Source organism: Oncorhynchus clarkii, chromosome 27, assembly GCF_045791955.1.
Source record: "Oncorhynchus clarkii lewisi isolate Uvic-CL-2024 chromosome 27, UVic_Ocla_1.0, whole genome shotgun sequence".
In the NCBI taxonomy this organism is placed as follows: domain Eukaryota; kingdom Metazoa; phylum Chordata; class Actinopteri; order Salmoniformes; family Salmonidae; genus Oncorhynchus; species Oncorhynchus clarkii.
The window spans coordinates 41,573,392-41,588,385 of record NC_092173.1 but is presented as its reverse complement, the minus strand read 5'-3'; the positions used below and the strand labels follow the sequence as shown (position 1 = coordinate 41,588,385).

The following is a 14,994-nucleotide window of genomic DNA, read 5'->3' as shown; positions in this document are numbered from 1 at the left end:
CATTACTGAGACTGTAAAACCATGTTACATAGAGACACAACCTGTCATTACTGAGACTGTAAAACCATGGTCACTAGAGACACAACCTGTCACTACTGAGACTAGAAAACCATGGTCACTAGAGACACAACCTGTCACTACTGAGACTGGAAACCCATGGTAACTAGAGACACAACCAGTCACTACTGAGACTAGGAAACCATGGTCACTAGAGACACAACCTGTCATTACTGAGACTGTAAAACCATGGTCACTAGAGACACAACCAGTCACTACTGAGACTAGGAAACCATGGTCACTAGAGACACAACCTGTCATTACTGAGACTGTAAAACCATGGTCACTAGAGACACAACCTGTCACTACTGAGACTGGAAAACCATGGTAACTAGAGACACAACCTGTCACTACTGAGACTAGAAAACCATGGTCACTAGAGACACAACCTGTCACTACTGAGACTGGAAAACCATGGTAACTAGAGACACAACCTGTCACTACTGAGACTAGGAAACCATGGTCACTAGAGACACAACCTGTCACTACTGAGACTGGAAAACCATGGTAACTAGAGACACAACCTGTCACTACTGAGACTAGAAAACCATGTTACATAGAGACACAACCTGTCATTACTGAGACTGTGTCTCTAGTGACCATGGTTTTCCAGTCTCAGTAATGACAAGTGACCATGGTTTTACACAGTAGTGACAGAGACCATGGTTTTACAACCTGTCACTACTGAGACTGTAAAACCATGGTCACTAGAGACACAACCTGTCATTACTGAGACTGGAAAACCATGGTCACTAGAGACACAACCTGTCATTACTGAGACTGTAAAACCATGGTCACTAGAGACACAACCTGTCATTACTGAGACTGTAAAACCATGGTCACTAGAGACACAACCTGTCACTACTGAGACTAGAAAACCATGGTCACTAGAGACACAACCTGTCATTACTGAGACTGTAAAACCATGGTCACTAGAGACACAACCTGTCATTACTGAGACTGTAAAACCATGGTCACTAGACACAACCTGTCACTACTGAGACTAGAAAACCATGGTCACTAGAGACACGACCTGTCACTACTGAGACCATGGTCACTAGAGACACAACCTGTCATTACTGAGACTAGAAAACCATGGTCACTAGAGACACAACCTGTCATTACTGAGACTGGAACACCATGTTACGTAGAGACACAACCTGTCATTACTGAGACTGTAAAACCATGGTCACTAGAGACACAACCTGTCACTAATGAGACTAGGAAACCATGGTCACTAGAGACACAACCTGTCACTACTGAGACTGGAAAACCATGGTAACTAGAGACACAACCTGTCACTACTGAGACTAGAAAACCATGTTACATAGAGACACAACCTGTCATTACTGAGACTGGAAAACCATGGTCACTAGAGACACAACCTGTCATTACTGAGACTGTAAAACCATGGTCACTAGAGACACAACCTGTCACTACTGAGACTGTAAAACCATGGTCACTAGAGACACAACCTGTCATTACTGAGACTGGAAAACCATGGTCACTAGAGACACAACCTGTCATTACTGAGACTGTAAAACCATGGTCACTAGAGACACAACCTGTCATTACTGAGACTGTAAAACCATGGTCACTAGAGACACAACCTGTCACTACTGAGACTAGAAAACCATGGTCACTAGAGACACAACCTGTCATTACTGAGACTGTAAAACCATGGTCACTAGAGACACAACCTGTCATTACTGAGACTGTAAAACCATTGTCACTAGACACAACCTGTCACTACTGAGACTAGAAAACCATGGTCACTAGAGACACAACCTGTCACTACTGAGACCATGGTCACTAGAGACACAACCTGTCATTACTGAGACTGTAAAACCATGGTCACTAGAGACACAACCTGTCACTACTGAGACTAGAAAACCATGGTCACTAGAGACACAACCTGTCACTACTGAGACTAGGAAACCATGGTCACTAGAGACACAACCTGTCACTACTGAGACTGTAAAACCATGGTCACTAGAGACACAACCTGTCACTACTGAGACTAGAAAACCATGGTCACTAGAGACACAACCTGTCACTACTGAGACTAGGAAACCATGGTCACTAGAGACACAACCTGTCACTACTGAGACTAGGAAACCATGGTCACTAGAGACACAACCTGTCACTACTGAGACTGTAAAACCATGGTCACTAGAGACACAACCTGTCACTACTGAGACTAGAAAACCATGGTCACTAGAGACACAACCTGTCACTACTGAGACTAGGAAACCATGGTCACTAGAGACACAACCTGTCATTACTGAGACTGTAAAACCATGGTCACTAGAGACACAACCTGTCACTACTGAGACTGGAAAACCATGGTCACTAGAGACACAACCTGTCACTACTGAGACCATGGTCACTAGAGACACAACCTGTCATTACTGAGACTGTAAAACCATGTTACATAGAGACACAACCTGTTTTACTGAGACTGTAAAACCATGGTCACTAGAGACACAACCTGTCACTACTGAGACTAGAAAACCATGGTCACTAGAGACACAACCTGTCACTACTGAGACTGGAAACCCATGGTAACTAGAGACACAACCAGTCACTACTGAGACTAGGAAACCATGGTCACTAGAGACACAACCTGTCATTACTGAGACTGTAAAACCATGGTACTGAGACACAACCAGTCACTACTGTAAAACCATGGTCACTAGAGACACAACCTGTCATTACAGACTGTAAAACCATGGTCACTAGAGACACAACCTGTCACTACTGAGACTGGAAAACCATGGTAACTAGAGACACAACCTGTCACTACTGAGACTAGAAAACCATGGTCACTAGAGACACAACCTGTCACTACTGAGACTGGAAAACCATGGTAACTAGAGACACAACCTGTCACTACTGAGACTAGGAAACCATGGTCACTAGAGACACAACCTGTCACTACTGAGACTGGAAAACCATGGTCACTAGAGACACAACCTGTCATTACTGAGACTGTAAAACCATGGTCACTAGAGACACAACCTGTCACTACTGAGACTGTAAAACCATGGTCACTAGAGACACAACCTGTCATTACTGAGACTGGAAAACCATGGTCACTAGAGACACAACCTGTCATTACTGAGACTGTAAAACCATGGTCACTAGAGACACAACCTGTCATTACTGAGACTGTAAAACCATGGTCACTAGAGACACAACCTGTCACTACTGAGACTAGAAAACCATGGTCACTAGAGACACAACCTGTCATTACTGAGACTGTAAAACCATGGTCACTAGAGACACAACCTGTCATTACTGAGACTGTAAAACCATGGTCACTAGACACAACCTGTCATTACTGAGACTGTAAAACCATGGTCACTAGAGACAACCTGTCATTACTGAGACTGTAGAACCATGGTCACTAGAGACACAACCTGTCATTACTGAGACTGTAAAACCATGTTACATAGAGACACAACCTGTCATTACTGAGACTGGAAAACCATGGTCACTAGAGACACAACCTGTCATTACTGAGACTGGAAAACCATGTTACATAGAGACACAACCTGTCATTACTGAGACTGTAAAACCATGTTACATAGAGACACAACCTGTCACTACTGAGACTAGAAAACCATGGTCACTAGAGACACACCCTGTCATTACTGAGACTGTAAAACCATGGTCACTAGAGACACAACCTGTCATTACTGAGACTGTAAAACCATGGTCACTAGACACAACCTGTCATTACTGAGACTGTAAAACCATGGTCACTAGAGACAACCTGTCATTACTGAGACTGTAAAACCATGGTCACTAGAGACACAACCTGTCATTACTGAGACTGTAAAACCATGGTCACTAGAGACACAACCTGTCATTACTGAGACTGTAAAACCATGTTACATAGAGACACAACCTGTCATTACTGAGACTGTAAAACCATGTTACATAGAGACACAACCTGTCATTACTGAGACTGTAAAACCATGTTACATAGAGACACAACCTGTCATTACTGAGACTGGAAAACCATGGACACTAGAGACACAACCTGTCATTACTGAGACTGGAAAACCATGTTACATAGAGACACAACCTGTCATTACTGAGACTGTAAAACCATGTTACATAGAGACACAACCTGTCACTACTGAGACTAGAAAACCATGGTCACTAGAGACACAACCTGTCATTACTGAGACTTTAAAACCATGGTCACTAGAGACAACCTGTCATTACTGAGACTGTAAAACCATGGTCACTAGACACAACCCGTCATTACTGAGACTGTAAAACCATGGTCACTAGAGACAACCTGTCATTACTGAGACTGTAAAACCATGGTCACTAGAGACACAACCTGTCATTACTGAGACTGTAAAACCATGTTACATAGAGACACAACCTGTCATTACTGAGACTGTAAAACCATGTTACATAGAGACACAACCTGTCATTACTGAGACTGGAAAACCATGTTACATAGAGACACAACCTGTCATTACTGAGACTGTAAAACCATGTTACATAGAGACACAACCTGTCACTACTGAGACTAGAAAACCATGGTCACTAGAGACACAACCTGTCATTACTGAGACTGTAAAACCATGGTCACTAGAGACACAACCTGTCATTACTGAGACTGTAAAACCATGGTCACTAGACACAACCTGTCATTACTGAGACTGTAAAACCATGGTCACTAGAGACACAACCTGTCATTACTGAGACTGTAAAACCATGGTCACTAGACACAACCTGTCATTACTGAGACTGTAAAACCATGGTCACTAGAGACAACCTGTCATTACTGAGACTGTAAAACCATGGTCACTAGAGACACAACCTGTCATTACTGAGACTGTAAAACCATGGTCACTAGAGACACAACCTGTCATTACTGAGACTGTAAAACCATGGTCACTAGAGACACAACCTGTCATTACTGAGACTGTAAAACCATGTTACATAGAGACACAACCTTTCATTACTGAGACTGTAAAACCATGTTACATAGAGACACAACCTGTCATTACTGAGACTGGAAAACCATGGTCACTAGAGACACAACCTGTCATTACTGAGACTGGAAAACCATGTTACATAGAGACACAACCTGTCATTACTGAGACTGTAAAACCATGTTACATAGAGACACAACCTGTCACTACTGAGACTAGAAAACCATGGTCACTAGAGACACAACCTGTCATTACTGAGACTGTAAAACCATGGTCACTAGAGACACAACCTGTCATTACTGAGACTGTAAAACCATGGTCACTAGACACAACCTGTCATTACTGAGACTGTAAAACCATGGTCACTAGAGACAACCTGTCATTACTGAGACTGTAAAACCATGGTCACTAGAGACACAACCTGTCATTACTGAGACTGTAAAACCATGGTCACTAGAGACACAACCTGTCATTACTGAGACTGTAAAACCATGTTACATAGAGACACAACCTGTCATTACTGAGACTGTAAAACCATGTTACATAGAGACACAACCTGTCATTACTGAGACTGTAAAACCATGTTACATAGAGACACAACCTGTCATTACTGAGACTGTAAAACCATGTTACATAGAGACACAACCTGTCATTACTGAGACTGGAAAACCATGTTACATAGAGACACAACCTGTCATTACTGAGACTGTAAAACCATGGTCACTAGAGACACAACCTGTCATTACTGAGACTGTAAAACCATGGTCACTAGACACAACCTGTCATTACTGAGACTGTAAAACCATGGTCACTAGAGACAACCTGTCATTACTGAGACTGTAAAACCATGGTCACTAGAGACACAACCTGTCATTACTGAGACTGTAAAACCATGGTCACTAGAGACACAACCTGTCATTACTGAGACTGTAAAACCATGTTACATAGAGACACAACCTGTCATTACTGAGACTGTAAAACCATGTTACATAGAGACACAACCTGTCATTACTGAGACTGGAAAACCATGGTCACTAGAGACACAACCTGTCATTACTGAGACTGGAAAACCATGTTACATAGAGACACAACCTGTCATTACTGAGACTGTAAAACCATGTTACATAGAGACACAACCTGTCACTACTGAGACTAGAAAACCATGGTCACTAGAGACACAACCTGTCATTACTGAGACTGTAAAACCATGGTCACTAGAGACACAACCTGTCATTACTGAGACTGTAAAACCATGGTCACTAGACACAACCTGTCATTACTGAGACTGTAAAACCATGGTCACTAGAGACAACCTGTCATTACTGAGACTGTAAAACCATGGTCACTAGAGACACAACCTGTCATTACTGAGACTGTAAAATCATGTTACATAGAGACACAACCTGTCATTACTGAGACTGTAAAACCATGTTACATAGAGACACAACCTGTCATTACTGAGACTGTAAAACCATGTTACATAGAGACACAACCTGTCATTACTGAGACTGTAAAACCATGTTACATAGAGACACAACCTGTCATTACTGAGACTGTAAAACCATGTTACATAGAGACACAACCTGTCATTACTGAGACTGTAAAACCATGGTCACTAGAGACACAACCTGTCATTACTGAGACTGTAAAACCATGGTCACTAGAGACACAACCTGTCACTACTGAGACTGTAAAACCATGGTCACTAGAGACACAACCTGTCATTACTGAGACTGTAAAACCATGGTCACTAGAGACACAACTTGTCATTACTGAGACTGTAAAACCATGGTCACTAGAGACACAACCTGTCACTACTGAGACTGTAAAACCATGGTCACTAGAGACACAACCTGTCATTACTGAGACTGTAAAACCATGGTCACTAGAGACACAACCTGTCACTACTGAGACTAGGAAACCATGGTCATGAGAAGCTCAGGAAAGGACATTGGGAACAGAGAGACAGACAAAATTCACAGAAATAATGAATGAAACCCCCAGAACAACATCAGGAGTCAAGGCTTTCCCCTCAAATTGAATCAATAGTTGTTTTTTTCAACTGGCACACAAACACACTTGGTCGCTAGGTCACTGTTCCACATCTATCCTATTAGTTAATGTGTCACTCTAACCCCACAGAGACATGTCACTGGCCCTGTCTGCTAGTAACACTGACTAACAGGGTTACACTATGAGGAGAGGAGAGGAGGCTCTTAATGATTCATCATGACTCACCAGTAGAGAAAAGAGTGAGAGAGAGAGAGAGAGAGAGAGAGAGAGAGAGATCAATCACGAAAGAGGGAAGGACATTCAAAGGAGGAGAGGAATAGGCTAAAGACTAGGCTATAAACTTAACTCTCTCGCTACCTCTAGGGTAGAGGTAGTGAGGTGGTTCAGATCCCCCTCTACACTAGAGGTAGTTCAGATCCCCCTCTACACTAGAGGTAGTGAGGTGGTTCAGATCCCCCTCTACACTAGAGGTAGTGAGGTGGTTCAGATCCCCCTCTACACTAGAGGTAGTGAGGTGGTTCAGATCCCCCTCTACACTAGAGGTAGTGAGGTGGTTCAGATCCCCCTCTACCCTAGAGGTAGTGAGGTGGTTCAGATCCCCCTCTACCCTAGAGGTATTGAGGTGGTTCAGATCCCCCTCTACCCTAGAGGTAGTGAGGTGGTTCAGATCCCCCTCTACCCTAGAGGTAGTGAGGTGGTTCAGATCCCCCTCTACCCTAGAGGTAGTGAGGTGGTTCAGATCCCCCTCTACCCTAGAGGTAGTGAGGTGGTTCAGATCCCCCTCTACCCTAGAGGTAGTTCTACCTACTGTAGACTTACATTCAGTCAGAAAGTATTCTGTGGAGATGGGAGAATGTTCCAGAAGGACAACCATCTCTGCAGCACTCCACCAATCAGGCCTTCATGGTAGAGTGGCTAGGCGGAAGCCACTCCTCAGTAAAAGACACATGACAGCCCGCTTGGAGTTTGCCAAAGGGCATCTAAGGACTCTCAGACCGTGAGAAACAAGATTCTCTGGTCTGAGGAAACCAAGATTGAAGACTTTGGCCTGAATGCCAAGCGTCACGTCTGGAGGAAACCTGGCACCATGCCTACGGTGAAGCATGGTGGTGGCAGCAGCATCACACTGTGGGGATGTTTCTCAGCAACAGGGACAGGGAGACTAGTCAGGATCGAGGGAATGACAAACAGAGCAAAGTACAGAGAGATTCTTGATGAAAACCTGCTTCAGAGTGCTCAGGACCTCAGACTGGGGTGGAGGTTCACCTTCCAAAAGGACAATGACCCAAAGTCTCTGAATGTCCTTGAGTAGCCCAGCCAGAGCCCGGACTTGAACCCGATCGAACATCTCTGTAGAGACGTGAAAAAAGCTGCGCAGCGACGCTCCCCATGCAACCTGACAGAGCTTGAGAGGATCTGCAGAGAAGATTGGGAGAAACTCCCCAAATTACAGGTGTGCCAAGCTTGTAGCGTCACACCCAAGAAGACTCGAGGCTGTAATCACTGTAAATGCTTCAACAAAGTACTGAGTAAAGGCTCTGAATACTTACATGAATGTCATATTTCAATTTTCTTATTTTTAGAAAATGTGCAAGCAAAAAAACAAGGAGAGGAGAGGCAGTGTGTCTGGGGGGGGAGGAGAGGCAGTGTGTCTGGGGGGGGAGGAGAGGCAGTGTGTCTGGGGGGGGAGGAGAGGCAGTGTGTCTGGGGGGGGAGGAGAGGCAGTGTGTCTGGGGGGGGAGGAGAGGCAGTGTGTCTGGGGGGGGAGGAGAGGCAGTGTGTCTGGGGGGGGAGGAGAGGCAGTGTGTCTGGGGGGGGAGGAGAGGCAGTGTGTCTGGGGGGGGGGGAGGCAGTGTGTCTGGGGGGGGAGGAGAGGCAGTGTGTCTGGGGGGGGAGGAGAGCAGTGTGTCTGGGGGGGGGGGGGGGCAGTGTGTCTGGGGGGGAGAGGCAGTGTCTCTGGGGGGGAGAGGCAGTGTCTCTGGGGGGGGGGGAGAGGCAGTGTGTCTGGGGGGGCGGGGAGAGGCAGTGTGTCTGGGGGGGAGAGGCAGTGTGTCTGGGGGGGAGAGAGGCAGTGTGTCTGGGGGGGAGAGAGGCAGTGTGTCTGGGGGGGAGAGAGGCAGTGTGTCTGGGGGGGAGAGAGGCAGTGTGTCTGGGGGGGAGAGAGGCAGTGTGTCTGGGGGGGAGAGAGGCAGTGTGTCTGGGGGGGAGAGAGGCAGTGTGTCTGGGGGGGAGAGAGGCAGTGTGTCTGGGGGGGAGAGAGGCAGTGTGTCTGGGGGGAGAGGGGCAGTGTGTCTGGGGGGGGGAGCAGTGTGTCTGGGGGGGGGGCAGTGTGTCTGGGGGGGGGGGGGGGGCAGTGTGTCTGGGGGGAGAGGCAGTGTGTCTGGGGGGGAGAGGCAGTGTCTCTGGGAGGGGGAGAAGCAGTGTCTCTGGGAGGGGGAGAGGCAGTGTCTCTGGGGGGGAGAGGCAGTGTCTCTGGGAGGGGGAGAGGCAGTGTCTCTGGGAGGGGGAGAGGCAGTGTCTCTGGGAGGGGGAGAGGCAGTGTCTCTGGGAGGGGGAGAGGCAGTGTGTCTGGGGGAAGCGAAGTGAATTCCCCTCTGGGGCCAATTCATACAGCGATCTCTGGTGAAGTTGGAGTTGTAAATTGTTTCCAGCGTTTTCTCCTCTCTCCTCCCCACTATTCTCCTCAGCTTAATTGGCACTTACACAGGTCTGACAATAGCCTCACTCTCGTGAGATCCAAGGCCCCTCAGACAGAGTCTGATGGTGCGTACACACACACAAACACCCACCCACCCCACTTCTCACATGAGATAACGAACACCGACAGCAAATCTGCTCCAACACCTTAAAGGAAAAAACACAATCAAAATGTAGGTGTGGTAAGGTTCTTCATTCATTCACCATTGGTCAGTTCCATCCTATCAACAGTCTCTCCTGCACCGCCACCCCTCCCTCCACCATCAGGGACAGCGGCTCAGTGATTAGCAGGTGTGCAGAAAGAGTGAGGTAGAGGTGATATTCAGACAGGGAAAGTCAACTACACTCCTAGCAGGCTATATAAATAACTAGAACCCCTCTCCTGGTTGCTGTTTTTACTTGGTGACAAATGGTTTGTAAAAAACAACAGCCATTAAATCAAATGGGCTTGATTGATTATTTTACCGTCAAGGACCAATCTGGAAATTAGTGTTTTAATTAATACTTCTTAGTGTTATCATCTGGGAACACATTATTATTGTGTAGGTTTTTTACCCAAATCAAATCAATTGTCATGCACACACAAATGTATTAATCAGGGGACTGGGATTTTCTCAGTGCTTAACAACACAGAGTCTATACATGACACTGGAATGAAATGCCTCGTCTCTCTCTCGAACACCATCCCACAAATCCTTGGAGAACCCAGGACACACCATGGTCCTACCATGTGTCCTCTCTTTCGGGTCCCACCAAAAGTATCACCTATACCAGCTATTGGAGAGTGGCTTTACAATGGAATTTGTTACCAGGTCGTTACCAGGTTGAAATTCAACATCATTCTTTCGACGGAGATTCATATAAGAGAGAATCCTCGTGGATAAGTCAACCGTACTGTATACATTTGCGCGTAATAGCGTTACGCACAGTGAGGTGTCCAGTGCCCACATGCCAGCTGCTCGCCCATATGGTGATGAAAGCGCAATGGAAATGTGCAATTCCAGGAAAAACAAATGTGGAGTGAGTCTGGAGTGGCCATCTCGAACCTCTCTTCGCGGTGGACTGTGAAAATATAGCCCAGTTTCTCTCGTTCATTGTCTATTGACAAAAATGCAGGCAACGCCTCGATAATCGGCGCTGGAGCTGTTATTTATGATAAGATGTCTGTAATATGGGAGACCATGGTCACCAATGGTCACACTTTATATATGTACCACCCCAGACCCCACCTCAAACTCATTTATAGGACCTTTTTCATTATAACCAGGAGCAATTGTCACCATAGGTTAATAATACAGTAAATAAGTTGTCATATCCAAAGTAAGCTAGATTGTTTTAAAAAATATATACTTTTTCCTCATCTAGTCCAATTTGACAACTGTTGCTTGGCACAATGTTTCCCACTAAGACATTCCCGCTAATTTATAATGTCCAGTTATTCCATCAAACGTTTGAATAGTCTACAATAGCCTACAGTCAGATACAATTGCCACTGTGACCATTCCTTCTTCGATAACTATAAACGGACTATTTATAGATCGACAAAAAAAACAAGTGTCAACTCGCCTGTCGAAGTTCTTGCGTGCGGTCTTTCATCATCACTTATGTTACACTTTGTCCGACTCTCTCCGTAACGCCCCTTTATGAATGTGGTGGTGGTGATGGTTTCCTCGCTTATTCTTGATATTTTCTAAAATCTTCAAAAGAGCGGTGGCAAAAAGAGCAGAAGGGTGTCCAAACGTCGAGTGCGCGCTTCAAACGGCTGCTGGATGGCAAGCTAGTAGCGTGATTTCCTCGTCCGTGTTTTTGGAAGGTGGGACTCCCTCGGGGTTGACGCGCTTGAAAGGTGAGGCTAGGCCACCCGTTTTTTTCACACATGAATCCCCAGTGTTCATTGCAACAGATTATATCCCCATATCAAAATACATTCTGATGCAACGTATTTTTTTACCCCTCCACTCAATCATTCAAATTGGCCTAAAAGACCACAGGCGATAACAAGGAATGGACACGGTTTAACACGTCGCCTAGACGACGATAACGCCCAAGTGAGCCTTGATAGTGGGGATGTCATTTCTGGAGGAAGCTATTTGTTGTGCACGAGCGGCCTCTATAGGTAATAAAGACAGCAGGGTTGAAATTATTGTCGACCTGTCGCCTACTTTATTAATCGATTCCTAATGATTGCTACCCGATTACGTACGAACTAATCTATACATGCATTATGCGAAATTATAAAATACATTACGCCATTAATACATCGTTTGGACTCATTACCAATGTCATGTGTCTGTGCAGTAGTGATCTCGTTCATAGACACTTCCAACAGCATGGAGAAGAGCTGAGTCACGTGTAGAGAACATGTTTATTATTACAGAGATAAGACACGTGTTGTTCAGTTAATAACTGCATTCAGATGAACGAGACTATCGACAATGTAATACGGCATATCTCAAAATAATTACATGTAGCCCACATGCCTGGGATGACTAGTGGCCTCTAAATGATATAACTAACCACTGGGATGACTATTGGCCTCTAAATTACATGACTATTGATCTCTAAATTACATGACTATTCACTGGGATGACTGTTGGCCTCTAAATTACATGACTATTCACTGGGATGACTGTTGGCCTCTAAATTACATGAATATTCACTGGGATGACTACTGGCCTCTAAATTACATGACTACTGGTCTCTAAATTACATGACTACTGGCCTCTAAATTACATGACTACTGGCCTCTAAATTACATGACTAACCACTGGGATTGATATGGGCCTATGAAACAAATCTATCAAATCAAGTTTTATTTGTCACATGCCCTGAAATGGCTTCCTCACAAGGCCTTTACCAACAGGTGTTGGTTGACCTTACCGTGAAATGGCTTCCTCTCAAGGCCTTTACCAACAGGTGTTGGTTGACCTTACCGTGAAATGGCTTCCTCTCAAGGCCTTTACCAACAGGTGTTGGTTGACCTTACCGTGAAATGGCTTCCTCACAAGGCCTTTACCAACAGGTGTTGGTTGACCTTACCGTGAAATGGCTTCCTCTCAAGGCCTTTACCAACAGGTGTTGGTTGACCTTACCGTGAAATGGCTTCCTCTCAAGGCCTTTACCAACAGGTGTTGGTTGACCTTACCGTGAAATGGCTTCCTCACAAGGCCTTTACCAACAGGTGTTGGTTGACCTTATCGTGAAATGGCTTCCTATCAAGGCCTTTACCAACAGGTGTTGGTTGACCTTACCGTGAAATGGCTTCCTCTCAAGGCCTTTACCAACAGGTGTTGGTTGACCTTACCGTGAAATGGCTTCCTCTCAAGGCCTTTACCAACAGGTGTTGGTTGACCTTACCGTGAAATGGCTTCCTCTCAAGGCCTTTACCAACAGTGCAGTTAAAGACATGTTAGAGAACATGTTTAATTCAAGCTTTCAAACAAAAGGTCCACATCAAACATTTAAAATGGAATATGCAGCTCGAGGGGAAATGATCTAGTCCAGAAGAATGGGTCAAAGGTCAGAGAGGGGAAATGATCTAGTCCAGAAGAATGGGTCAAAGGTCAGAGAGGGGGAAATGATCTAGTCCAGAAGAATGGGTCAAAGGTCAGAGAGGGGAAATGATCTAGTCCAGAAGAATGGGTCAAAGATCAGAGAGGGGAAATGATCTAGTCCAGAAGAATGGGTCAAAGGTCAGAGAGGGGAAATGATCTAGTCCAGAAGAATGGGTCAAAGGTCAGAGAGGGGAAATGATCTAGTCCAGAAGAATGGGTCAAAGATCAGAGAGGGGAAATGATCTAGTCCAGAAGAATGGGTCAAAGATCAGAGAGGGGAAATGATCTAGTCCAGAAGAATGGGTCAAAGGTCAGAGAGGGGAAATGATCTAGTCCAGAAGAATGGGTCAAAGGTCAGAGAGGGGAAATGATCTAGTCCAGAAGAATGGGTCAAAGGTCAGAGAGGGGAAATGATCTAGTCCAGAAGAATGGGTCAAAGATCAGAGAGGGGAAATGATCTAGTCCAGAAGAATGGGTCAAAGATCAGAGAGGGGAAATGATCTAATCCAGAAGAATGGGTCAAAGATCAGAGAGGGGAAATGATCTAGTCCAGAAGAATGGGTCAAAGATCAGAGAGGGGAAATGATCTAATCCAGAAGAATGGGTCAAAGATCAGAGAGGGGAAATGATCTAGTCCAGAAGAATGGGTCAAAGATCAGAGAGGGGAAATGATCTAGTCCAGAAGAATGGGTCAAAGATCAGAGAGGGGAAATGATCTAGTCCAGAAGAATGGGTCAAAGATCAGAGAGGGGAAATGATCTAATCCAGAAGAATGGGTCAAAGATCAGAGAGGGGAAATGATCTAGTCCAGAAGAATGGGTCAAAGATCAGAGAGGGGAAATGATCTAGTCCAGAAGAATGGGTCAAAGATCAGAGAGGGGAAATGATCTAGTCCAGAAGAATGGGTCAAAGGTCAGAGAGGGGAAATGATCTAGTCCAGAAGAATGGGTCAAAGGTCAGAGAGGGGAAATGATCTAGTCCAGAAGAATGGGTCAAAGATCAGAGAGGGGAAATGATCTAGTCCAGAAGAATGGGTCAAAGATCAGAGAGGGGAAATGATCTAATCCAGAAGAATGGGTCAAAGATCAGAGAGGGGAAATGATCTAGTCCAGAAGAATGGGTCAAAGATCAGAGAGGGGAAATGATCTAATCCAGAAGAATGGGTCAAAGATCAGAGAGGGGAAATGATCTAGTCCAGAAGAATGGGTCAAAGATCAGAGAGGGGAAATGATCTAGTCCAGAAGAATGGGTCAAAGATCAGAGAGGGGAAATGATCTAGTCCAGAAGAATGGGTCAAAGATCAGAGAGGGGAAATGATCTAATCCAGAAGAATGGGTCAAAGATCAGAGAGGGGAAATGATCTAGTCCAGAAGAATGGGTCAAAGATCAGAGAGGGGAAATGATCTAGTCCAGAAGAATGGGTCAAAGATCAGAGAGGGGAAATGATCTAGTCCAGAAGAATGGGTCAAAGGATCAGAGAGGGGAAATGATCTAGTCCAGAAGAATGGGTCAAAGATCAGAGAGGGGAAATGATCTAGTCCAGAAGAATGGGTCAAAGGTCAGAGAGGGGAAATGATCTAGTCCAGAAGAATGGGTCAAAGATCAGAGAGGGGAAATGATCTAGTCCAGAAGAATGGGTCAAAGATCAGAGAGGGGAAATGATCTAGTCCAGAAGAATGGGTCAAAGATCAGAGAGGGGGAAATGATCTAGT

At 45.2% G+C, this 14,994-nt stretch overlaps 1 protein-coding gene across 3 annotated transcripts in view; it reads right to left on the bottom strand.

The window, feature by feature from the left end:
• LOC139385891 (syntaxin-1A-like) overlaps positions 1 to 11,727 on the bottom strand; it is a 198,912-nt gene extending 187,185 nt beyond the window's left edge. The window contains exon 1 of one of the 3 annotated variants that reach the window (XM_071131179.1): positions 11,295 to 11,727. In XM_071131179.1, coding sequence (XP_070987280.1) covers positions 11,295 to 11,327 — 33 coding nt within the window. In that variant the 5' untranslated portion in view covers positions 11,328 to 11,727. The remainder of the gene's footprint in view (positions 1 to 11,294) is intronic. The other 2 variants (XM_071131178.1, XM_071131180.1) reach the window with 2 other exon arrangements.
• Positions 11,728 to 14,994: the final 3,267 nt, after the last annotated feature.